This window comes from Solea senegalensis, linkage group LG5, assembly GCF_019176455.1.
Source record: "Solea senegalensis isolate Sse05_10M linkage group LG5, IFAPA_SoseM_1, whole genome shotgun sequence".
Classification (NCBI taxonomy): Eukaryota; Metazoa; Chordata; class Actinopteri; order Pleuronectiformes; family Soleidae; genus Solea; species Solea senegalensis.
The window spans coordinates 21298249-21322977 of record NC_058025.1 but is presented as its reverse complement, the minus strand read 5'-3'; the positions used below and the strand labels follow the sequence as shown (position 1 = coordinate 21322977).

Here is a 24729-nt window from a genome sequence, read left to right as displayed (position 1 = left end):
TAACTCTAAAACAGCTCAATCTATGTCTCTCGCAGAACAATTGATCAGTTAAGTGGCTGGTGAAGTAAAGAGCATTCCAGCCCCCATTTAGTTACTCATCACTGAATCAACTCTGACACAGAAACCAAAATAGCTCTTGAATAACACTAACATTTTCCACCTTCAACTATAATGTTGTGTACCTTGCAGGCCTGTGTTTTTCCTCTGCACCTCAGCCTATGAGCTCCACAACACCATTCACTCTCTGAAAGAGGAAAACCTCCACCTGCAGCACCGGCTGGAGAATCTCACCCATGCTCTTAGGGATTTGAAATACCTGCTGACTGAGCACCCCAAAGGTAACAGCACAGTCATCGTTTGATTGTAAATGTATTTAAAAACAAAAATAAATCTATACTGTATATGCAGAAAAAATCAGAAAAAAAAATTACTTCTTTCTCACAAATTTTCAGTATCTGGGGGTAAACATGACACTGAATATCTGCATGTCTGAAAGGAGTGGGCTCAACATGGTAACTTCTCAAAATAAGGTTTGACTAGACATCATGAGAAAAAGCCATGGATGTCTCAACAACTGTGATACATTGTCTAGGCATCACTGCAGAGATTCACCAGGTGTTGGAAGAGACACTTTGTTTAACTGAGCTGCACAATGTTGGCCACTCTGTCTTCAACACCATGGATTTCCTCTTCCTTCTTGTACCTCAAGTGATTCTTTCAATGCTGTCATGACTTGCCTCCACAAGACAAAACAACCTGCAGTTCATTAAAAACTTCACTTAAGTGTCCCTTAAGTAGTGTTCGTCAATACTTAAATTAAGTAGCAGGAAAATTCAGAGTTCACCAATACCGTTGGCTTGTCAACAAATGCACATGTTACTGTGACATACATGTATATTTTATCACAGTTGTAAGAAACAATTTCGTTTGCCAACTGTAAGGGGAGCCCGAGCACAAATACATTGTGGTAAAGTTCACCTTTAAAATATCTGATTAAACAAAGATGGAATGACAGTTACACGTATTACATATAAGATCAATTTTATATTTATTGATTTTTAATACATATTGTGTTAAAAGCAGAATAAAAAAAATCACATTGAAAAACAAAATAAAGCAATATGTGTGTTAATATATAACATAAATTATTTTTAATTTCAAGGAAACCACAATTTCCCAGTTTTTGTATGTGCAGTATTCATTTGTAATGTGATTCTTCAAATAAAAGCACATTTCCTATATTGTCGACATGTTGCTTGTTTCCTGTTGGGAGTTCAATATGCAAGGACTTGTGGTCACGTTAATGAGAAGTCTCAAAAAATAGTTTTGCCTGTTTTTACTGCAGCAGAAGCCCCCTCCCTATTACATATGAGTAGGGAAAGTGGATATGTCAAAGAAAAAGTCTAAGCAATCAAACTGGTTAACTTGGAGGCAAATACAAACTCCTTAATAGTGACTCATGCGTCAGATTTCTTCATCGTCTCTTTGACCCAAGAGAGTTGTTTCACTGAAAGGAAAGTGTACACTCCAGGCTTTTTAATGAGGCCACACTTCTCGCCAAAAGAAGTGACTCCAAGTAGCTCTCCGTTGCACAACAGAGGGCCTCCTGAATCCCCCTGCAGAGATAAAAAAAATAAAAATAAAATAGAGTCACTGATGTGAAGAATGGCAGTCAGTTTATTTCTTGTAAAACAAAAATCACTGTAACTTACCGTGCATGTATCAGCAACATGTTTACCATCTGAACCAGCACATATCATGCCCCTGGTGATAACAGGGTTGAAGTCGTAAAACGCAGGAGAGTTGCACACCCTCCTGTCGACCACAGCCACAGTGACTGACCTCAGGACATCTGACATTTCCTTATTTTTGAATTTTGTTTGGCCCCATCCAGCCACTGTACATTTGGTGCCAGCTTGTGGATCTTTGGCAGCTTTACCCAACTTAAGACACTTTACTGTGTCAGTTTCCTTCACCTTTTTTTGAAGCTGAAAACAAAACATTACATGAAAATGTGGTGTCTGTGAGAATATCTGCACATTGAACCACTGCAGCTGGAGATGAAAGATTAAAGATGCTATATGAAAGATATAACCAAATAAAAGTCTGTTTCACTTTCACAGTATGCACATTACATCGTCCATTCTTCATCTTCACTGCTGCTGTAATGTGAGTTTACCTTGAGCAACATGAGGTCATTGACATTTTCTGTTGTGTCATAGCAGGGATGACGATATTGCTTCTTAACTTTTTGGATCTGCCTGGCGTTCTTTTCAGCAGCTTTGATGGAGTGTACCCCCAGCCACACCTCTTTAATGCTGTAGAAGCAAAAAAACAACACAACCCACAGTATAGTGTTCAATTCACAATTATAGTTCACAGAATTTTACTGGTAAATAACATGTAGATTCAATTGCAATTGCATTATCATATCATAATCACTGTAATATGATGTATATAATAATAAGTCACGGGTCACATGGTCGGGCTAACCATGGCTAGCATTGTTACCTCACAGCAAGAAAGTCAATGATTTGAATCCCAGTTCAACCGGACTGTGGACAATTCAACAATTACAGGCTTCATCACAAACAACAATGAAACAGAATACCATGCACAGATTGACCAAGAAATGACTTGGTGCACAGACAATGATCTCCACCATTCATGCAATAAGCATCTGGCGCCCTCTTTAGGTCATAGTGGCAAGTACAGCAAGTGCGAAAGCACATACAGACACACAGAGCCACTAAAAACAATGCTACTCTGAACATCCTTCAACAAGCATGTGAAATACTGTATTGTAGATGCCAAAAGTGTTGTTTGTCTGTAATTGCATATTATGTTCAACACTGTTCAATGTTGGAACCGGCTAAGGAAAAAATGTTGTACTGAAAACAAATTCCACCCGCTTGGCTGTGTTGTCATTAAAGAATCAATCAATCAATCAGTCTGCATATCCTCCCCCATGTGTACGTCTCTTCGGGAACATCAGCTTCCTCCCACAGTCCAAAAACATGCAGATTAGGTTGGCACTCTAAATTGACTGTGGGTGCGACTATGAGAGTCTATGGTTGTTTGTCCTTGTATGTTGGCTGACCGGTCCAGGGTAACTCGACAGTTTCACCCTATGTCAGCTGGAACTGACACCAGCCCACTGTGACCCTCATGTGGAGGATAAATCAGCAGACATTGAGCAAGCGTGTTAAAGTCACTTTTTATACACCTCAGCTGAAGAATCAGTGAAAATTTAGTTTCACAAACTCACATTGGCAAGAGGCAGAACTTTTGGTTGTGAGGTACCAGTGTTAACCACTGTACTAAAATGCCTTAAATAGTGTTGGGAAAATGTTATGATAATATTGTGATAATCTTGTTCTTACTCAGAACAATGTGCAGCTGTCAGGACCCAGAATGGATCGATCAGTACCCCTCCACAGACTGGTTTGTTGTTGAGAAGCAGAGCCATGTAAGGCAGTGAGTGGGGCACAACTTCACTTCCATTAACGATCTCAGAACCATGACCTAAGACAAAAATAAAGGATCAAAACAACAGGCCAACAAATCAAAATCTGCAGCATTGGCTGCACCATGCTAATGAATAAATTCTATATGTATATATATATACAGTATATACATATATATACATATATGTTTATATACATATATACTGTGTATATATTACTCACTTGAGAAGACGATGAGGAGTAAAATGCAGGAGAAGAAAAGAGTGAAATGTCTCAGGTGGAACATTTCAACTCTCTGTCTTTGCTGTGCTGAGATGCACTGAAACCCACCCGCGCTGCACACACTTCTCTTTATGTGTGTAGCTCAAAGGATGTGGTTCGGCCCCTGACCAAAATTTCATCTTCATGGATGTGATCTCTTTCATGAGAAACAGGGTGCGTTCGGATGGAAGAATGTGGTCACAGTAACTGTCATTTCTCATGTCCAGCATAGTCACAGGCAGCTGGGGTCGAGGTTTTTCTTTAAACGTGACGCACGTCTCAGTATGAGAGTGCAAATGTGTCAGTCTACGTTTTTCACTGTTCAGCTGTTAATGACGCTGCATATGGTTGAGAGACTAAACCAAAAAGTTAAACACTAACAAATGTACACACAAACATGAGGAGATGAGATTATTTATTGACAAAACTTCTGACATTTGGTAGAAAGTTGAATGAAAAGAACAATTGAATGCTTCATCCTCTTTCAAAAACCTTTACTTTCACTATTCCTACAATAGCTATTAAAGCTTACTTTTTTTATAAAATATATGAATACTGAATAATTTCAGGCAACATTGGTTTGCCACCATACTTTCATGCACCGACATCTTGAACTGCATTTCAAAATGTTCTTGAACGTGACAGAACCCTAATATATGTGTACTTAAAAGTAAAGTGTTATGAAAATCGCAGAGTAGAATATTATATCCCAAATGCACTCTAGAGATTCAAACAAAGATTCCTGAAGTATCACAACACTGTTGTAGGCTAAGCTTAGTTGAGAAACATTATAGTTGTAATCACAGTACCGTAAAATGTGACCTTTTGCAAATCAGTGCAATGTTTTCAATATTCTTGAAGGCCTCAAAGTAAATTACTGACACTCTCTCCTAAAAAAAAAGATCTTGTAATATACTGTATAATATTTATATGTTTTGTATAAACCTATAGAGTTTGATAGTTAGAGTAAGTTAGCAAGCAAAAGTTGAAATAAAAAAAACAACAGATACTAATTATACAAAGGGCAAACCTATGCCTAAAATTTTTTTTTTGATGAAGTTGTTATAACACCTGACCAGGGATGCCAGATTAAGTTGATTCCCTTTTCAGGGACACTGGACAATTTCACATTCATTTACGTTCTGCTTTTTGAAATAAATAGGATCATCATTGTGAGGGATTTGTTATTATGTACTAAAAGATAGATTTACCCTTTTTCAGCTGCACTTCCCACTGGAGTGGTAAAACATGAGGAAGTGTGCGACAGGCTGCCATTCCTATGTGGCTTCTAAAGCAAAATATAAATTCAAAAAATTGATTGTTTCTAAAGCAGTGCTTGCTCTGTTGAGGTTAGAAGTGAGTTGAGATGACACTATGCATGACGTCGTCAGACTTTCGAACAATGATGAACTGTAGATCAGTTAAAAAGACTTAACAATCCTGAAAACGTGGGTTCATCTCCAACAATTACCAAGTAAATATTTAAAATCTCAACATTTAACAGAGGAGTCTGGTGTATTTAGTGTCAACACTGACGAGCAGCACCACAAACCCTGTCAGACAGAGTCTGTGTTCTGGTCATGGAGAAAGGACTGAACAATTTTAATTTGACTGATTCTAATTCTAATGAGACACAAAACAACTGTTTTACGAGTCACTAGTCACTAGTTTGTCTGTGACTAGTCGCGTGTAAAAAATCAACACGGGCAGATTGAAGTAATGGATTCACAAAGCACTTGGCCATGCTTGATGCTGCTCCATTCAAAGTAAATGGGAAGAGTTTCAGACTGCGTTTCCACCATGTTGGTGCGAGTTGGCCATGAAAGTTTATCTTATGCTTCAATTAGATTGACTCACGTTTCATTGTCATGTTCCTATCACTTAGCTGGTTAGATGAACTGACAACTGTCTGTGAACACTGTGAACATGATTAAAGGATTAGATGACATTCTGTAATAGATACAGATAAAGATCGCCCCCTTTTCAACCAATGCGTCTGGTTTTCTCCTGATCCAGATTAATAACTGTGTCCTCAGATAACTTCACTGATGAGACCTCATGACTTGACTCAAAATCGTTATCAGCATCACCACCTGAAAAAAAACAAAAAACGATACTCATTAAACATGTTTTTGTGTTAGGATTATGACTTTAAGGTGAAAGTTTGTTGTTGATATTTTGTCTGCTCGGTCAAAGAGAAAGTTGTTATTGTTGCTGTTTTGACCAAATTTCTATTGAGCCATCACCATCACCAGGTGTGAACTTTCATTGGCTACAGGGGAGTAGCCAACACTGCTGTTGCCAATCAGCCCCTAATCAGGTGTTTTCTTTTAGAAAAAAAAGCTTCACTGAAGTTTCATTGGCTACAGGAAGTGGCCAACACTGCTGTAACCAATCAGCCCCTAATCAGGGAGTGGCCACACAGCTGCAACCAATCAGCACCTAATCAGGTGTCTTTTAAAAATCAGCACTCACTTTGAAGCGGCAGCTTCAGGAGGCTAAACCGGAGGCTAAGTACCTGTCAATTGTTGCAATTGTTTCCTACCTTCCTTCAGGAACTAGGTGTCTCAGACTCTGCACTTGCACTACTCTCATCCCATCTTCAAAACCGAACATACAGAGTAACCTGGAGAGGATCTGTGTTAGAACCCTGTCCTCTAGCTACTGGGGTCCCTCGGGGTTCTGTCTTGGGCCCTCTCCTCTTCTCTCTATACACCAACTCTCTTGGTTCTGTTATTGTCTCTCATGGTTTTTCCTATCACAGCTACGCCAATGACACCCAACTCATTCTCTCTTTTCCCAGCTCCGACACACATGTAGCAGAACGGATCTCCCCTTGTCTGACCGACATCTCTCAGTGGATGTCTGACCATCACCTGAAACTCAATCTCGACAAGACTGAGTTTCTTTTTCTCCCAGGAAAGGGCTCTCCCACCACAGATCTAACCATCACCCTCGACAACTCTGTGGTAGCTCCTTCTCATACCGCAAGGAACTTGATGACCATCTCTCCCTCACTGCCAACATTGCTGCAACAGCTCGATCTTGCAGATACATGTTGCACAACATCAGAAGGACACGGCCTCTTCTAACCCAGAAGGCGGCACAGTTCTGGTCCAGGCTCTTGTCATCTCACGCTTGGACCTCTGCAACTCATCCAGAATGCAGCAGCTTGACTGGTCTTCAACTTACCAAAATTCTCCCACACTACACCACTCCTCCGCTCCCTTCACTGGCTTCCTGTAGCTGCTCGCATCCGCTTTAAGACTCTAGTGCTTGCGTTCCATGCTACAAACGGATCCGGTCCAGCCTACATCCAGGACATGATCAAAACCTACACCCCAGCCCGCCCACTCCGCTCTGCATCGGCAAACCGGCTTGCTCCCCCCTCACTGAGAGGATCGCAGAGACGGCAAAAAAAGTCGCACTTACGACTAGCACTTCATAGTTTGGCTTACTTGAAGCTCTTACCTTCTTCTACTTCTGCTCTTATTTGTACCCAAATGTTTAAATGCATTTATTGTAAGTTGCTTTGGATAAAAGCGTCTGCTAAATGACATGTAATGTAATGTAATGACTTAAGTGATATTATCTTTTAAAAAAGGAAGGAGATTTACCTTTTTTCAGGATGCAATAAAGGGTCCAGAATGGAATAGCCACATATATGAGCTTAAGCCACTTCAAAATGATAGTGATGACATTGTGTGCACAACAATCTGCTACAGAGGAGAAAATACAAATCTGAGTTAGAGACAGTGTTTACGGAACATGGTAGAAGTAGTTACAAATAAAGTCAAGAAACCTGCAGCAATACAAATGGAGAATAAAGCGACAAAGTTTACACTGAAGTCTCTCCTACCTGTTTTGACTTGTAAAACCGTTGTTTTACTTTGAAGGATTGTATTTTCACCAGTGTTGTTCTCAGGTCGAACAACAAAAGCAGCAGTCTTAATCAAGTACTCAGTGGCCGAAGTCAGGTTGGAGATGTTGATGTTCATGGAGGCTGAGCCCTCGGCGTAGGGGTAAATATGAGTTTTACATGTGCTGCTGCACATTGTCACGCTGTAATTGTGTGATGTCATCTGCATATAGGCGGAGACATTCCAGCTGAGATTTATCTGGTCAACGCCCACAGAGTCAGCCATCACTGGCTGAGGGGAAACTGGACCTGCGAGACAGAGCAAACAAGTCAAAAACAAATGTGAATTTCAAGATTAAATTCAATTTGACAAACACATGAAACTGCTTTAATGGATATATACTGCAAAATGACCTATATCTACAAAGATATATATATATATATATCTATCTACGAATTACCTTGTGGAGATGAGCTAGTTTAAGAAGTAATACAGTATTTATAGAAATGTATATTTTCACAGAAGATGTAGTATATGTAAACAATGAAAACAAATATTGGCCTGAAACAATATAAACAATTATTAATATTGAAATATGAACATTCATTACCCTGACAGACAAACATGTGTGACTCGTCACAGTAACGTGCCAGCATCTTCTCATTTCTCTCCATCATGGACTCCAGACTTGCACAGTGGCCTTCATAGTTCCACCTGTACCAGTGTTGGTACTTCAGCTCCTCCCCATTCACCCAGGTCCAGCTACTGAAGATCGTCTTGCGCTGCAGACCGAGCCAAAGGCTGACTCTGTTTGCCAGTGTGGCATTGAGGAGAGTGAAGTATTGCTGCTCTGTGCCGAGGACAGCAAGGTCCACATAGTGCCTCAGACAGAACTCCCGGGCTTCAGACCAGGACATGGGCCTCTGCACTATGAAGTAGTGTGAGGTGATCTGACCCACTGCTATGCCATGACACACCACTGTGCAGAAGAACATAAGAGAGTTGGGGAAAAGGTGAGATATTGACAAATGTAATGGCTGTGCATGAATGAATGATGGAAGAGGCCATTGTTTTACTACAGATCATCACAAACATTTGCAGTACTGTGAGGATTTAATGTGCCAAAATAAATAGGTTCACAGCTGAGCTTGAACGTTAAACCTGCACAATACTGCAGACGCTGTGATGAGGGATACGTGCCAAAACATGCAAACTTTTGTTTGTGATTTGAGCCAAAATATTAAGAGAAATGTGAGTATTTTTGTCTGATGTTGTCCTTGATTTCTTCTTACTTAGGAAGTGCAACCTCTGTCATTTTTTTGTAATTGTATTGTTATTGGAAAAGATATATATATATATATATGTATATATACATATATATGTAGAATTGTTCAACATGTCTACATTCTTTACAATGTAATTATATATGATCTTCAGAAAACAGCAAAATCTTTCTTGTGCTGTCATATACTGAATTGATTCTTACTAAGAACAAAGAACAAATAACACTGATATAAATGACACCTTGTCAAATGTACAAGAGTTCTGCCTGTGGTTAAATATATCAATGCATTACAACAAACTTGCGATTAGAGTTAGTTGATAGTTGGAAACAGTTACCCAGGACAGCCAGTCTCTGCAAAATCTGGGTCTCACAGGTGAACATACAGTAGAATCTGTCTCTGCTTCGTGGTGGTGTGTTGTATCTTCTTCTTCCTTTTCCATCCAGCAGGATTTCTTCAAATCTTATTATTATGAAAGTCCTCTGCAATGTTTCTCCTCTCTCCCCCCGGTCTGCCAAAAATTCCCTGTGCTCCTGCTTATGACTCAACAGTAGAGGTGGTGTTATAGCGTGACACGGAGAAAGTGGGAGAGGCCACTTTGGCTGCTTACCTGTTTACTCACGTCATGTTCACATACTTCACACCTGAGAATGAGATACTAAAACGCCTGCTTATTATCTGACAATGCACTTTTTAATGATTCTCAGAACAAAAATCTTAGTTTCATAAATTTTCTTTCTGATGAAGTTGTGTATCTTTGTCTTGTTTATCAACCATGTGTCTGGAGAGAGTGAACTCTGCCTCAGAACTGCAGAACTATTTTGGGTGTGGATTTTTTTTGTGCTAAAAATAGTGCCACTATTTATAGCACACAAAAAAACACACCCACAATAGTGGCACTATTTTTAGCACTTCCACCTTGACCTAGAGCATATTTTAGCTCAAGGAAATTCCAGACAATGATTTACGGAAAGTACCATAATCTAAAAAGGAAGATCTTGAAACATAATGAAATGTTTGTTGGGCTCATACTCTGTCCTCACTGAACTAAAATCATATGAAAAACTGGACCTGGTGTGAAGAAGAAGGATCTTGAAGTTATGATGTGAGCACCTACAGCTGCAGTATAACATTTAAAAGTGGAAAGTGAGATTAATCATTTGCAGCCAGGACACACCCTGTTACCATGTTTCAGGATTTCTTGTTCAGCCAGTTCATCTTTGACCTGATCCACAGTGTTTTTACATATTTTATTTGACATTTTTTACACATTCCCACGAGAGAGCCAATGACATTCCCGTCATTGGCTTACGGTGAAAGTACATATGTATTTATTACAGATGTGAGGTGCAACCTCAGTTCAACTTTCAAAAAATGTAAATACAGCAAACCCAAACTTCGGGTATGCAGTTTTCACATCGTGGCTTCTGCATCAGACTACCGGTCTGTGTCTTGATGAAAAGTGGTTAAGCTCAGCCTGAGAAACAGGTCTCACGTGCATCACAGTTAGCCACACTGCCACACTGTCACACTTTTTTCTTTTCTTGACCACTTTTCGACAAAGTGTTCTCTTTATTCTCATCAAGTCAACATGCAAACCTTTACCACAGAAAACTCTGCTTTCATTTTTATCGATGTTGAGCAGTCATCACTGCCCTTCTTTTAAATACTTTAAACACTAACACACATCAGTTACACTGACATGAGCCTGACAACTTTTTGTTCCCTAAAACACATTTTATAGGCCCAGCTCAGTTTGTTTGATCATACAGTTCTGATACCGATTTTTCATCAGATTTTCTGTAATTCTGTTCATATTTGTATTTTTTTTTAATTAAGGTGTTGGTTTCAAATAAATGCAACTGTCTTTTATGCTGCATATGGAATCACGGACAGTATATGAATTATGGACATGTCTTCAGTCAAAGAGAATAAAGCCAATGCTGAAGAGCCTGAAACCTGGATGAATGACCATGAGAGGGTGACTCCACTTGTTGCAAAGTCAGTTAGTAAGTGAATCTATAGAAAATTGGTCTAATTATCACTTATTTATAATGTCAGCACAGCTTTCCCTGAAGTGCTCATGGTCTCAATGACTAGTTTCAGGCCACCTTCAGTAGAACATGATGTACATTTTGTGAATTATGGTCCAGTTTAAGTCAAAGATGAATTAGTTAAATAGCCACCGGGGGGCAACTCTGCTGGTTGCAAAAAGAAGTCAGTTTGAATGGAAGTGTGTTGTAGAATGAATTTACTTCTCACTTGATTTATAACATCTGTAAACATTTTCCTGAGTTGCTATTTCCAGTTCTTCTTCAATATCTCATCATGAAAATGTTGTAAATTATATAACAAGCATTTGACCCTCAGTAAGATTCACTCCTAGCATTCACTCCTGGTTTATTCCACAATTAAAAAGGTCATAAATAAGAAGGGTTTATAAATTTGTCATAAAGAATCCACAAAAACCCTCACATTGTGGTGCATGACTTGTTGGCGGTATGGCTTCTGGCAGATGACGGGAAATGTGAAGGCCTGACACAGAAGAATCACCAAGAAAAACGTGAGTGACATGCTCTGAGCTCTGTGTGATGATGACTAAATATTCCAGATGTGAAAACGGTGGTCCACTCCCGCAGAGAAGACCTGAGTATCGTCAGGGTTTAAGGCCAAGTGCAGAACTCGATGAGAGTGACCTAAATATAAACAAAACAAATGCAATTTTGAAATGTATTGTTTAAAGACACTGTTTCAAATCAAATGCAATGGTTTCTGACATGTATCAGTTTCACAGTCACTGGAAGCTCAGGAAGGGAATGAGTCAGAAAAGTGTTGCTATTCATTATATCAGTCAACGGAGTTGTGGTAATTAAAAATACCATGTGGTAATTCCTATGATGAGAACTGTTTAAGGGTTCTATGTGTCACAGTAAGGGGGAGTTTATGAGCTCCTCATTGGGGAGGGGAGTACATATAGTGGGTACGGAAAGTATTCAGAGTGTACATTAATGAGAAAATAAAATGAACTTTTTTGATTTTAGAAAATGGCTGCAATGAAACAAAGAGTGAAAGATTTAAGTCTTAAGTCTGAGTCAGAACACTTTCTGTACCCACTGTATATATACGCATATATACATATGTGTATATATGCGTATATATACACATATATGTATGTATATGTATATATACAGTATATATATGTGTGTGTGTAAGTGAGTGTGTACACCATATTGCACATAGTTTTATTGCACATGCTTTTGTGAATTGTGAGTTGTTTATTTGTTTGCAGACTACTCTTCCCTGCCCTTCAGTCCCTCTGTTATTTCTGTTTGTTTTGTTCGCCCTCCCCCCCCCCCACGAGGAGTTTGTACAGTTTATATACGTATATATACACACACACCTGTATGGTACCTGGGGAGTTTTTCTTGCTTCCTGTAGGGCGTTTAATCTAACTGCTGCGGGTGAGTTTTTAATTTCCCCCAAAGAGATTAATAAAGTAATCAAGTTGTTTTTCTGTCTGTCTGTCTGAATAATTGAAACTACTAATTAAATACTGTATATTTGAGAACATGTTTTTAAGTGTGCTTTTTTTTGTTTTGAAGAGGAAGCTTATGATGCAAACTCAATTTTCAGAGAGAGTGAAGAGAGTTGTGAGTTGTCCCTCCAGGTATGTGATGGACAATGTAGTTCCATGTTCTGCATGTAGAAAAGGAGGGGAGAATGGCGGGGTCCTACGTTTGTTGCAATCTGCACAGTCTCACCAATAGATGTTACTACTTCCTACACAACTACTGATGGTCCCTGACCTGTGAGCTGCTGGACTGGGTTGAGGGAAGGAAACTCCCATGTCCAGCGGATGATTTGGTGATGAGGGCGGCCATGACCTGTGACCAAAAATTGCTTCTTTTCAGCCCATCGCAGAGAGCAGATCTGGAAGGAGATGAATTACTAATAATGTGTTTGTTATGTACTCACACCAAAAATACATTTGCAGTCATCGGAGGCTTAAAGCTAGTGTCTGAAATGTGTTTGTTTTTATCTTATTTGTTAAAATTCTCTCCACATCCTAATAGCCATCAGTGGACATTGGTAGCTTTTAGCACGTATCTATAAGCACCTGTGAGTTTGTGTTTGCAGAGGTCACACATGTCCCAGATTGTGTGTCCCAGATTCTCAGCTCTCCATCTTTCCATCCTCCTCCTGTAGCGATCATCTTTCCTTGCCACGGACACCATCCCATTGACTGGAGACACAAACACATTGATTACATGACAAGACAAATAATGGTCAGGAGTTCGTTCAATTGTTTGAACAGATCGTCCAATGATTAGTTTTTCGCCCAAAATGATCATGTGACTCAAGTTTGCACAAACGTGATATGTGATGATCAAGACGGAATGCATGTTTGCGCACAGAAAATTTATTTAGTTGAAAATATAAAATACCCATACACAACACAAAGTAAACCAATGTGTTTCATTGCTACTGACCTTAACAGCACTGGGCTGTTTCATAGTCTTCACTGGCTGTTTTGATCTTGTATGCCCTGCAATGTCACTATCCCATATATGCAGGAGGCCGTCTGTGGAGCCGCTGGCCAGCCAGTCGTCTCCTGGTGACCACTGCAGGCTGCAGATCCCCTCTGTCTGCACTGCAGCACCAACCAGCGGTGCAGGAGCCCGAGGGTCAAGGTGATGTATACGTCCAAGAACAGACCCGCTGTTTGATTGAGACACTGTGATTGCACAACATAAATGATGCGTTGATCATTGTAAGACACTGAGATGTGGTTGTACCTCGTACAACCACACTTCAAAAAAACAAGAACTATCCCTTTAACCACGTATAGCTTAATGTGCTGTGTCATTTGTTCTATTGACAACAAACACAAACCAGTACCTGCTGAGTAAGTGCTGTTTCCAGGAAAGTGCTCCGATCGCAGAGAAGTGTGAAGGCAGGCTCCTCGTGGTCTGCTTTTTTTCAACATCCCACAACTAATGAGTCAGAGCGATACAAAGACACCACAAACTGTCAGCCTGCAGATTCAACCTGTTGCATACCACCCATTTACTTGAAGTTTACCTGTATCTCCCCCGACTTGGTCCCAAAGCAGAGAGCTCTGCCGTCTCTGCTCCAGCACAGAGACGAGATGGACTGACGGTGCAGTCGTCCTGGTTGTGGATTCAGGCACAAACTTCCCATCAGAGCTTGAGTTTCTGAATTCCAGAGGTAAACAGAAGAGCCCAGTGCTAATGCAACCAGACCATCACAACTGCAGTCGAGAACATTAGTGTCTGAAAGTGAAGAGATGGGACAAAGAGAACAGTTGCAGAAGTTCTGATGTGTCTTAACCGATTTAAAGCATACGTTACATGGGCTTTTAAGAGTTCTTTATTTAATTCTGGGCAAGTGTCAACTTTGAAGATCAGACAAACCAGTACTGGGAGCTTTAGAGCTCACCTGCAATACAAGGCCTGATTTAAACATTACATGTCGTTTAGCAGACTCTCTTATCCAAAGCGACTTACAATAGAATTGAGTACAAAACAAAAATCCTGTTAACGACCCATTTATTTGAATTGGGTGTGTTGGCGCAAGGACACTTCTATAACATGCAGAGCATTTTAAGTACAACACAGGATTTGTGTGCATTCACTTACAGAAATCGTTAAGTAGTGACGGCGCCGCTAGCTTCACCATCGACTCCCCCTGAACTTTGTCCAGAACAGTAAATGGAACCGGACCAGGTTTTCCCTCATCAGAGCCTGCAATGGAAAAACATTATTGACACAAAAACACAGTGTTTCACATTGGTAACACATTGGTTTTCATTCATGATAAGGATCACTTAAATGTTCTCAATTATTTAAATTAAAAGAATGTCAAGAGTTTTTTTTAATTTGTACAGTGCCCTCCTATAGTATTGAAACAGTGAGGCCAATTGCTTTATTTTACTTCCAGGTATTTACATCTGGATCTGATACGCAACATAGAAGATAGCACCTTTTGTTTGAAACCACCCATTTTTCATGTAAGCAAAAGTATTGGAACATGTGACTGACACCTTCCACTTCCTGCCCCTGATGAACTCCTTTGTGTTTGGGGTCATTATCTTGCTGCATGATGAAGGATCTCCCAATCAGTTTGGTTGCATGTTTCTTTAAATTGGCAGACAAAATGTTTCTGTAGACTTCTGCGTTCATTTTGCTGCTGCCCTCACGTGTTAAATCATCAATGAAGAGTATTGAGCCCATCCCAGAAGAAGCCATGCAAGCCCAAGCCATGACATTACCTCCACTGTGTTTCACAGATGAGCTTGTATGTTTTGGATCACGAGCAGATCGTTTCTTTCTCCAAACTTTAGCCTTTCCATCACTTTGGTAAAAGTTTATCTTTGTCTCACTGTCCATTTAACTTTGTCCCAGAATTTTTCAGGCTTGTTTCTGCACTTTTTGATAAATTCCAGCCTGGTCTTCCTATTCTTCTTGCTAATGAGTGGTTTGCATCTTCTGGTGTAGCCTCTGTATGTTAGTTCATGAAGTCTTCTGCTAACAGTATGCAGTCTGCACATGCAAAACCTATCCTACCCAGTCTGAAACTGAGCGTAGTCATTCAACGCAATTTATTGTTTGAATAGACTCAGCAACACAACACACCTGTCAGTCACATGTTCCAATAATTTTGCTCACATGAAAAATGGGTGGATTCAAACAAAAGGTGATATCTTCTATGCTGTGTATCAGATCCAGATGTAAATACCTAGAAGTAAAAGCTGAAATCTTTTGTCTCATATTCATCGTTTGATGTCAAACCCAAATGTTTTCAGTCCATGGCAAAAATAAAGGAATTGTTCCAATACTATATGGGCACTGTAACACACTTTCCCATACTCCCATTTGTGTTGCAGGGTGATTATAAAAACACAAATATAGCCAGGCCAAGCAGCTTTTTTTCTTTGTTTGTTTTAGCTATTTGTTTTCATTTCCTGGTGACATTCCTAAGGTATTGCATAACATTTCTGTCTGAAGAGAATGAAAAAAGTGACCAGGTTTATTCTACCCTCCTGTTGTGCATTGGCATCTCCTTCATCTGCAGCTCTCCATGTCCATCCCTGTGAAAAAAATATCAACTACTGTTTTTATAAAAAAATTTCAAACATGCTAATTCATGAGACTTTGTAGAAGTTAACATTAAAAATGATGGTTTGTATCGTGTGGCATATTTAGCTCCACTAAATAATTAGAATATTAAACCTGTTACTTGAACCATAGTGAGAGCTGCTGTTTTTACTATGTTTCAGTTGTCGAACGAATAATTTGTTCTGCTTTTGTCTCAATTTTAAAACTCGTCGAAAGCTATAAACAGAAGCAATTCATTATTTCCACTACTTCATTTTGTGTGTGTGTGTATAAGTCTGAAAATGCAATTGAGAACAAAAACAATGCATCACTGCAGTAGCACAGGTTCATGTTCCTCAAACAAACCTGTTCTGGGGCATTTCCTGTGGCAGGTCGTCCGCGGGCACAGATGACATCACATGAATTGATTGGCATTGGAACACTGATCGTGCCATGTGATGGTGTTGGAACAGCCCCACATCCGTCAACTGCTGTCTCTGATAAGGACAGATAATTAAACAGATGAGGACAGGAGATATTAACTTGTATTACAACACAGTTATGGAACAAATGTATTTATATGTTATTGTTACAGCTGTGTTCTTGTGAAATCCAACTTTTATTGTTATGAATGCACTGGTTGGTATTTTCCTGTGGTGCACGCACATTCACTCTCTCACACTCAGGATTTGATTATGACTTTTTATATGTCATTAACCTTGTCTCTTTCTCTCCCTAGTTTGTGTCTTTCCTTCCTTCCCTCCCTCTCTCTCTCTGTATTCTCATCATGCAGGTTGCAGGATCAAGATCCAGTTTTCGAGGCTACGCTTATCATCACCATTATTATTATTTTGTAATTAAAACCTGATACAGTTGTTGTGTATCTGCTGCTGGTCTCCCTCTCTCTCTTCTTGAGATAATGTATGTTATGATTTGGCGCTATACAAATAAAATTGAATTGAATTGAATTGGTTTTCAATCTGAATCTTCAAGTCAGTTATTAAGTTTTAACAGTAAAACTAGTTAATCCTACATTTTTGTGTAAAACACAATTAAAGTAATGTATTTGTTATAAAAGCAGTATAACACTGTTGGTTGATTGAGTTTGGTTCGATTGACCAGTCATGTCAAAATGAAAGAGAAAATTGTGAAGTCTGAGAAACAGATCAGTGTGAGAGGCAGGTCCAGGCAGGTCTCCTACAATCCTCTGCGGTAACATGATCACCTGTGAGGCAGTCTCTCCGCAGGCCCATCTGCTCTGCTGCTCCACGGGATCTCGGTGGAGAGTCCAGCTCGTCCAGCTCCAGTCTCTGACACACTGTGTCCAGGTCAAAGCCTGACTCACGGCGCCTCCCAGAGGCCACAGGTGGACTTACAACAGGGGAGTCTCTGCTGCAGTAGATGAGCCGCCTCTTGAAACGCTTGTAGGGCCCTTGATGAATGCCCTGCTGTCCACGAGAAGACGACAATAGATAAATAAATAAATAGTTTCCTCTGACATTGACACACTCATAACTGAAGCAAGCTGCATTAAAATTAAAAATGTATTTCTGGTTAATATTTTCAGCCTAAAACAATTCACATTGACCTCTGACCCTTCTATTTAAATCTTGTTAAGTACATATAATATAATAAATGATATGTATCACGCATATTATACCACGCCAAATCATCAACAAATTAATGTCACTATCATATCATTTGCCTAAGTTGTTGCCATGGTGACTAAAATGCCCCTAAAAGGGTCATGTGTGTTTGTTCAGATATTGTTATGGTGTTTCAGTGTTGGGTGGTTGTGTTGCCCTGTGGATGCTGCTTTGTTTGGAGGGGTTGTTACGGTGTAGTTACATGATGCATGTGACACAAGCCATGAGATAATGTTACACTTTGATTTCATAAGGATATTGGAAAGTTATCAACGATGCAGTTGTGGATGCTGATAGTTAACGTAAATGTTAAAACTTTGAAATCTGCAAAACTATTTAATGATTAAGAACATTTTGACAAATAAAAACTTGTTTTCAACTTGAATCATTATAATATAATATAATAATTTTATCTGCAGGAGTTTACCTATAGACAAGTGAGCTTGCATAGTTAGTTAGTTAGTACATTTGTTGATTTAGATCTCTTCTTTAATAGATAGAAGGGCATGTTTGAATTTATAAATGGTAAATGGAAGAATGTTATCCCCAGTGAAGCCAAGTGCTTGCTTATTGTGTGGACAGTTGAATTATCTATCTCTTGATAGGGTTGTAAAGTCTGGGCAAAGTGCTTCGAGATGTTGTGATTTGGTGACGGGGACGGTTTTATTTTGAAGGAATGAGCACTTTAAGTTTCTGGTTTTGTCCTGTTTTTCCGCTAACTTTGCGCTCCTCCTCCTCCAGAATCCGGGCAGGATCAGGATCGACCCTCCTGACACTCACACCGAGCACGGTCTGTTCTTCCCCCCTCCAAGATGGAGGCGTTAGGGGGCTACCCTACCAGGTCCTCCAGCCCCAAAGCCAAGAGGCTGACGGTGCTGCTGAGCATGACCGTGGGTGTGGGCTGTTTGTTCCTCCTGCAAACGCAGCTGGTAAAGCCGAAGAAGTCCGAGGATTTCTACTCTTTCGAGGTGAAAGACGCGAAGGGGAGGACAGTCTCCTTGGAGAAGTACCGAGGAAAAGTAAGTCCACATCATCACCACTGTTTGCACTTTAGAGTAGAAAATCCGTGCAGGGTGTAACCTGGAAATCCTCTCGCACTTTAAATCTGGTTTCACTGCGTCATCGTATGTATTTGTTTGTTCAGTAAATCTATATAAAAAAGGTTATTTGTGGTGATTGTGGTCCCTCCTGCTGCTGCTCAGGCGTCTTTGGTTGTAAACGTGGCGAGTCACAGCGAGCAGACGGAGGCGAACTACAGGTCCTTACAGGAGCTACACCGGGATCTGGGCACCTCTCACTTCAACGTGCTGGCCTTTCCCTGCGGACAGTTCGGGGACACCGAGCCCGGGACCAGCCGGGACATCGAGGTCTTCGCCAAGTCCACCTACGGAGTCACCTTCCCTTTCTTCAGCAAGATTAAATTAATGGGCTCAGAGGCGGAACCTGCCTTCAAGTTCCTCACAGGTCCGTGGAAAGACGTCAAACTAAAACTATCTCTGTCACTATTATATACAGTGTAAGAAATATCAGACCACAACTAACTGTGCTGTTTTAACAAAGTTATAAAGTTATACTTAACTTTGACAGCAGTCTTGCTGATACAAACTGTCATTTTATGCCTGACAAATTTGACAAATTTGCTTATTATTAGTATTTATTCGTACTATGAACATGATATGTTATCAGATGTTAGGGAAACGTCCATCTTCTACACTTTACCCTCCACATGAGGGTCGTGGTGGGCAGATTAGGCAGGGTACACCCTTGCCTAATCTGTAATTCCTGGAGAAAACCCACACACACACGGGGGAGAACATGCAAACTCCATGCAGGAAGGCCCTTTTTCCAATCGGTTGTGAAAACCTGGTCTTCTTGCCTCTCAAAAACATCTCAATCAGACGCAAAATTAGGGGTATGCACAGTAGAGATGTGTTAAAGTGGAAGGGTTGTTGGCAACAGATATGCTGGTGTGGATAGTAATTTCTCTTGGTCAGAGAAGCAAAGCTTCAACCAAGGTTAACTCATTGCACTTTCCCACTGTACAGTTCTATACAGCTCGGCACGGCTCGTCTCGACACGGTTTGTGTATCAGGCACGTTGTTTTCCATCACTATAGCACCTGGACGGGGTCGTCACAGCACGGCTGCATGAAACTGCTGTGATATTGTTTTATAAGTGACACAGACACACAGACTAGTGACAAGCAAAGCAGTTCTTTTTCGTTGTACTAAATCAGGTTAGTTGGGTATCAAGTATATAGCTCTTATTTGTACCCAAATGTTTAAATGCACTTATTGTAAATCGCTTTGGATAAAAGCGTCTGCTAAATGACATGTAATGTAATGTAATGTAAAAATATATATAGTCTCAGCTCGGCTCTCTTGGAACCTCGTCAGAGCAGGTACTAATAATAATAAGTACCAGGTACTATCCCTAATGGAAAAGCCAAAAAACAAAAAAATACATAAAACCTTGTTTTCAGGGAACCTGGGCAACCACACTCTAGTCTACAGTGTCTAAGTGTTTTAATCGCGAAAGGTTGCTTTTGTACTTATTTTACATAAATGTAACCCCTTTAAACTCGTATACATGACATGTGCAAGTAATGCCATAGAGTGTTTTGAAAAATCCTGGCATAACAGACCTGAATGAGTAGGACAAGTTGGCAAAGGTGTTGCTAATGACAATAATTAGGTTTCCACAGAGCAAGTGTAAGGGCAGGTCAAAATAAATACTAAGCTCACAGAAGGTATTTCTATATTTGAAGGTTTTTTAAATACTTACACATTGTCTTTACTTTCTTGTATTATAATAGACATTAATATATAATTATATCTGCTCATAGTATTGCTTAAACACATCTAATGGTGGCTGAAGACGTTTACACAGTACTGTAGGTGCACATTTAAAGTTAAATGGGTGTTTAAAGTCTACATTTTAAGTCATTTAAATTGGGGACCGATATCACAAACTCGAGTATCTACTGATATTAGTCTGATACAGACATTTTAGACCATTTATGAATTTTATGAAGCTGTTAGCAGCACATTTGTGCTGAGTCATTTCAAAGACATAATTCACCAACTGCAACAAGTATTCTTCTCCCAAGAAGAGGAAATAAGCAGCCCAAACATGACTCAGCTAAAATGCTTGTGCTGATTTTTATTTTACATTTTTACAGTCTGTGCATTGTTAAGAATGTAATACACAGGATTTTTGGATTGTATCAGATTTTATATTTTTATCTGACTGATACTGATTCCCATCCCTAATTTAAATGTCTGTTATGCCAGAAAGTAGTTTTATTCCTTGCACACTTCTCTCTGTGCTGTGCATAGTTGCAAATGAAGAATTTAATTGTTTGATTTTGATTAAATAACATTTTTCCAGACCTGTGGTTACTAATGTTCAGTTCAAAGTGGAAAGGTGAAAACAAGGCTTCCAGCAGGGACACAAGAAAAAATGGTTCACCTCAGTAAATAGATGCATGCTTAGGTCAACCATGTTTTAAAAATATGTTTGCTCCCTTTAATTTCGCCAGTAAAACAGCCCATTTACACAGTATCTGAAGGTTGTGTTGCTTTTTAAGTCCATAGCTGTCCAATGGCAAACATGTTTTAAGATATTTAAGACTTGAGCAGGCATAGACTTTATTAGGTCAAGTCTTTTTTTAAAATTGGTTAAAATAAAGCACAACACTGGGGATTTGATATCGTTAGAAAGGATAAATGGTTTATTTTTTAAATGAAATTAAACACATGTTGTCAGTCGGATTAGCTTTGGTTCTACATGATTCCTGAAGCGAAAACAGTTTAAAGAGCACATTGACTTAATGATTTTTACTTTTGTTTTTTTAGATTCTGTGCAGAAAATCCCAAAGTGGAATTTCTGGAAGTTTCTGGTAAATCCAGAGGGGAAGGTCGTGCGCTACTGGCGAGCCGATGAGCCCATGGAAAGCATCCGACAAGAAGTGACGGTGATGGTGCGAGAAATCATCCTGAAGAAACGCATGGAGCTATGACGGAGCCTAACATTCAATAAGCGGACACGCTGCTGCTCTGTTGTCTCGGTGTTTCCTGTGTTTGGACAGGAACACAAAGTGGTGGAAGATGCAAACTGTTAAAGCGAGCATGGTCGATGCTGTGTCTCACTCTAGACACGTAACAGATTTTGAAAAAGATCCACTAGCTTTAGACTCAAAAGAATGAAAGTCATGTAAACTTGAGTGAATGAGTGTCTGTGTGTAACAGAGATCAACCTGTGGTGACCGATGACAATCATTCTATTTTTTTTAAATGACCACTGCTGCAGCCCTCGAAAAAATGTTGGATTTTGTTTTTTTGTTGTTGTTGTTGTTTTTTTTTTACTTTTCTAACATTTCCACAAAAATATGTTTTTTAAAGCAAAAGCAGTTATTATTGGCTGATATTGGCTGATTTGAGCCCAGCGAAATTTATACCATCCATCCAACAAAAATAAAATGACTTTATTACTTGATGAGCCTGGAAAAATGAATGTTTTAAAACTTAAGCCTTCTGAAAAATTGTTTATATCTTTTTTTTTTACTTTTTTTCAGTCATTTTTTAATTTAATGACTGAAATTAAATGAAAACATCTGTATGTTAAAAATAATATGACGCTATAAAACACTAAAAAGATCTATCTTAGGTCAAGCAGTGAGATTGTATGGTGATTTTCATATTTTTAAAAGAGCTAAATAGGTAGTCAACAAAGACACCTAAAATACCTGACAAACTTTTTTTATACATTTTAATTATAAAGATTTTCTTGAGGTTTAAAATTAGATTTGAGGATAAGGAGGGTTTATATTGTTTTTGAATGATAATATCTGTGTTGTATAGTTCTTTCTGTATTCTCCATGCTTAAAAAAACTGCAAAGAAGTTTACAAACAGTTTGTAAGCCCAGTGCTGTCCTGAAATGTAAAATATTAATACTAATATAGCTTCAGAATGGGCTCAAAAAGTCCTAAGTTTGATTTGATAAAATCTCAGAGACCCTATTTAAAGTCAGACCCCAGAACTCTATAGTTCTATAAAGTATAGATGATATTTCTCTTGGGGAAATTGTCACCTCTCACTCAAACCTTCTGCACAATCGCAGTTCTGAATCCCAGTCCACTGGTTTTGAAGTGTGCTGGATTTGAATGGACAGCTGGTGGGCAGCAGCAGGTAAGCTGGCACACACACAAACAACCAGCTAACAAGACACTGCCTACCAGCCAGCCACTGAGCATCTTTGTTGGGACGCACTCCCAGGTGGAGTGGAGGTACATAAACCTCACTGTCCTCTGCCGGCTGAAGGATGCTCGAGTCACGGAACGAGGACAGAACGTAACTGTTAAGGTAGCAGAGCAGTGTGAGCTGGCCAGAGGAACGTCAGCTAACATTACACTGCCTCCCAACCAGTCACAAGTCAACAGCCTTCTGCACATGCAAACAAACTCATCTGAGTTCTAAATGTTGAACTGATATTATACTAAAGGTCCAGTGTGTAAGAAATGCTGACATCTAATGGACAATCATAAACCCCCTTTAAAAAGTTACACACTGGATCTTTAAGTGTGACAAACAATGTTTTTCTTATTAATTCTCTCCTCTTGTCATCTTTGTGCCACTGTTTAGTCATTTCCCACACGGGTGAGTGATGTGGTGTCCACAGTGTGTGGCGGTGTCTGCAGCAGTTGGAGATCAGGTGGTAGCAGCAGTGAGGAGTGCAGCTGGCAGCTGTCAGTCCTGCCGGAGCACAGCCAGCAGCGGTACACTGCCACACTGTCACCACCAGATCTGGAGCCGCATGGAGGAGTCACCTTTTTTTGTCACTAGCCACTTACACTCATTCAACTTCTCCTCATCTAATCAGCCGTTCACTCTGCAGTAACTCAGTTCAAAGGTCAAACTGAGCATCAGAATGAGGGATAACGGTCATTTAACTGAACTGAAACTTTGAAAGTGACAAAGTTGTTGGCGAGTATTTCAGAACTGGGATTTATCACATACTGAAAAAAGAAAATATCTCTTGAGCTGCAGTTCTCTGCGTGAAAATGCCAGACAAAAACGAGCAGACCGGTTTGAGATGATAGAAAGGCACCTTGAAAACAGTGCCCTTAAAGCAGGTGTGTCTATATCTGTGAATATACACTTTTATTTCTCCTCTTACCTTAAAGAGCCACTGCTTCCTCTTTCCTACACAATCTCTGGACATGTCCCTCATATTGTCCTGGACAGGAAACAAACAAACAAAGGAGTAAAAGAATGTAAAAAAAATCAAGGTGATGCTGCTGCTGCTTCATCATCATCCATATCATTTGCCACATGCTAAACCTACAGCTTTAGCACAGTTATGGATTATTAATGCATGGTGTGCTCAGTGTGATGTGCATGGTTCAACTAAAGAGAAAGAGTCATGTGTTTTGAAGTGGTTGCTTGGCAGCAGCAGCAACAGCAACAGGACATATGTGAAAGCAGGGAAGCCATAAAGCATATATATGGACATTTCTTCATATGTATATACATATATATATATATATATATATATATATATATATATATATATATATATATATATATATATATATATATACATATATATATATATATATATATTAATTAAAAACACAAAACGTAAAGGCTCACCCAGTCATGTGTCTCTGCAGCTGTGAGTTTCAGACGCACCTTCATGTAATATTTGCTTTCCTCTCAGAGTGTGAGGAGGCTGAGCTGCTGCTGCTGCCTGCTGCACCTGTTGCCTCCTCCTCTCCTCTCCTCTCCTCATGGACGGGTGTCACTCTTAAATACTGTCCCCCGGGCGGATAGAGGAGCGGGAAGCAGGGGCCAACGTCCTCTGCTCTGCCATAGGCGGTTTGACCTGTTTGTACAAAGAAGGAGGTGTCTCCTCCTGCCTGCTCTCTCCCTCTCTCTCTCTCTCCCTCACCCTTTTTCCCTCTCCATGTGTGCGTCCTGGTTTCTCCTGGAAACAAAAAACAGATACAATAAAAAAGAGCAACGCGGCAACTATTGAAAGGTGGAGGCGGCAGCGTGTTATCAGTTAATGACCTGGACCACCAGCACACACA

General features: G+C 39.8%; 4 protein-coding genes and 1 long non-coding RNA gene across 7 annotated transcripts; 2 read left to right on the top strand and 3 right to left on the bottom strand.

Moving 5' to 3' along the window:
- Positions 1-174: 174 nt before the first annotated feature.
- Positions 175-1074, top strand: LOC122770135. Its single transcript, XR_006360499.1, has 3 exons — positions 175-338; positions 453-512; positions 593-1074. It is a non-coding gene; the product is annotated as an uncharacterized LOC122770135 (long non-coding RNA).
- A 48-nt stretch (positions 1075-1122) lies between these two features.
- LOC122768999 (granzyme A-like) lies at positions 1123-3992 on the bottom strand. Its single transcript, XM_044025247.1, has 5 exons — positions 3690-3992; positions 3384-3525; positions 2180-2318; positions 1713-1988; positions 1123-1616 (listed from the first exon to the last, which is right to left on the bottom strand). Exons 1-5 carry the CDS (start codon positions 3751-3753, stop codon positions 1458-1460), a joined length of 780 nt encoding a protein of 259 aa, XP_043881182.1. The 5' UTR covers positions 3754-3992; the 3' UTR covers positions 1123-1457.
- Positions 3993-5201: 1209 nt separating this feature from the next.
- Positions 5202-9492, bottom strand: LOC122768998. The gene is made up of 6 exons (XM_044025246.1): positions 9482-9492; positions 9209-9407; positions 8199-8567; positions 7588-7896; positions 7346-7447; positions 5202-5821 (listed from the first exon to the last, which is right to left on the bottom strand). Exons 2-6 carry the CDS (start codon positions 9252-9254, stop codon positions 5712-5714), a joined length of 936 nt encoding a protein of 311 aa, XP_043881181.1. The 5' UTR covers positions 9255-9407; positions 9482-9492; the 3' UTR covers positions 5202-5711.
- A 1623-nt stretch (positions 9493-11115) lies between these two features.
- On the bottom strand, positions 11116-24417 carry LOC122770151 (cell division cycle protein 20 homolog B-like). 3 transcript variants are annotated; one of them, XM_044027158.1, is made up of 12 exons: positions 24290-24417; positions 23814-23873; positions 17215-17437; positions 16356-16486; positions 15931-15982; positions 14532-14636; positions 13954-14165; positions 13771-13865; positions 13362-13590; positions 12989-13114; positions 12678-12801; positions 11116-11567 (listed from the first exon to the last, which is right to left on the bottom strand). In XM_044027158.1, the coding sequence occupies exons 1-12, from the start codon at positions 24332-24334 to the stop codon at positions 11470-11472; spliced, it is 1500 nt and encodes a 499-aa protein (XP_043883093.1). In that variant the 5' UTR covers positions 24335-24417; the 3' UTR covers positions 11116-11469. The 3 variants fall into 3 exon arrangements, with proteins under 3 accessions (XP_043883093.1, XP_043883094.1, XP_043883095.1); XM_044027159.1 differs by having other exon boundaries at positions 17215-17434; XM_044027160.1 differs by having other exon boundaries at positions 24329-24417.
- Positions 18373-22132, top strand: gpx8 (glutathione peroxidase 8 (putative)). Its single transcript, XM_044027161.1, has 3 exons — positions 18373-18654; positions 18838-19099; positions 21493-22132. Exons 1-3 carry the CDS (start codon positions 18448-18450, stop codon positions 21654-21656), a joined length of 633 nt encoding a protein of 210 aa, XP_043883096.1. The 5' UTR covers positions 18373-18447; the 3' UTR covers positions 21657-22132.
- Positions 24418-24729: the final 312 nt, after the last annotated feature.

Coding starts and splice junctions, on each gene's coding strand:
- LOC122768999 (XM_044025247.1), bottom strand. CDS start 3,753: ATGTTCCACCTGAGACATTTCACTCTTTTCTTCTCCTGCATTTTACTC. Junction 1,989..2,179: donor ATGACCTCATGTTGCTCAAG/GTAAACTCACAT, acceptor TTTTGTTTTCAG/CTTCAAAAAAAGGTGAAGGA. Junction 1,617..1,712: donor ATGTTGCTGATACATGCACG/GTAAGTTACAGT, acceptor TTATCTCTGCAG/GGGGATTCAGGAGGCCCTCT.
- LOC122768998 (XM_044025246.1), bottom strand. CDS start 9,254: ATGTTCACCTGTGAGACCCAGATTTTGCAGAGACTGGCTGTCCTGG. Junction 8,568..9,208: donor GCAGAGACTGGCTGTCCTGG/GTAACTGTTTCC, acceptor TCTTCTGCACAG/TGGTGTGTCATGGCATAGCA. Junction 5,822..7,345: donor TTATTGCATCCTGAAAAAAG/GTAAATCTCCTT, acceptor GTTTTTTTTCAG/GTGGTGATGCTGATAACGAT.
- LOC122770151 (XM_044027158.1), bottom strand. CDS start 24,334: ATGAAGGTGCGTCTGAAACTCACAGCTGCAGAGACACATGACTGG. Junction 16,487..17,214: donor GCGGAGAGACTGCCTCACAG/GTGATCATGTTA, acceptor TGTCCTTATCAG/AGACAGCAGTTGACGGATGT. Junction 12,802..12,988: donor CTGCAAACACAAACTCACAG/GTGCTTATAGAT, acceptor ATCTCCTTCCAG/ATCTGCTCTCTGCGATGGGC.
- gpx8 (XM_044027161.1), top strand. CDS start 18,448: ATGGAGGCGTTAGGGGGCTACCCTACCAGGTCCTCCAGCCCCAAAGCC. Junction 18,655..18,837: donor TGGAGAAGTACCGAGGAAAA/GTAAGTCCACAT, acceptor GCTGCTGCTCAG/GCGTCTTTGGTTGTAAACGT. Junction 19,100..21,492: donor TGCCTTCAAGTTCCTCACAG/GTCCGTGGAAAG, acceptor TTGTTTTTTTAG/ATTCTGTGCAGAAAATCCCA.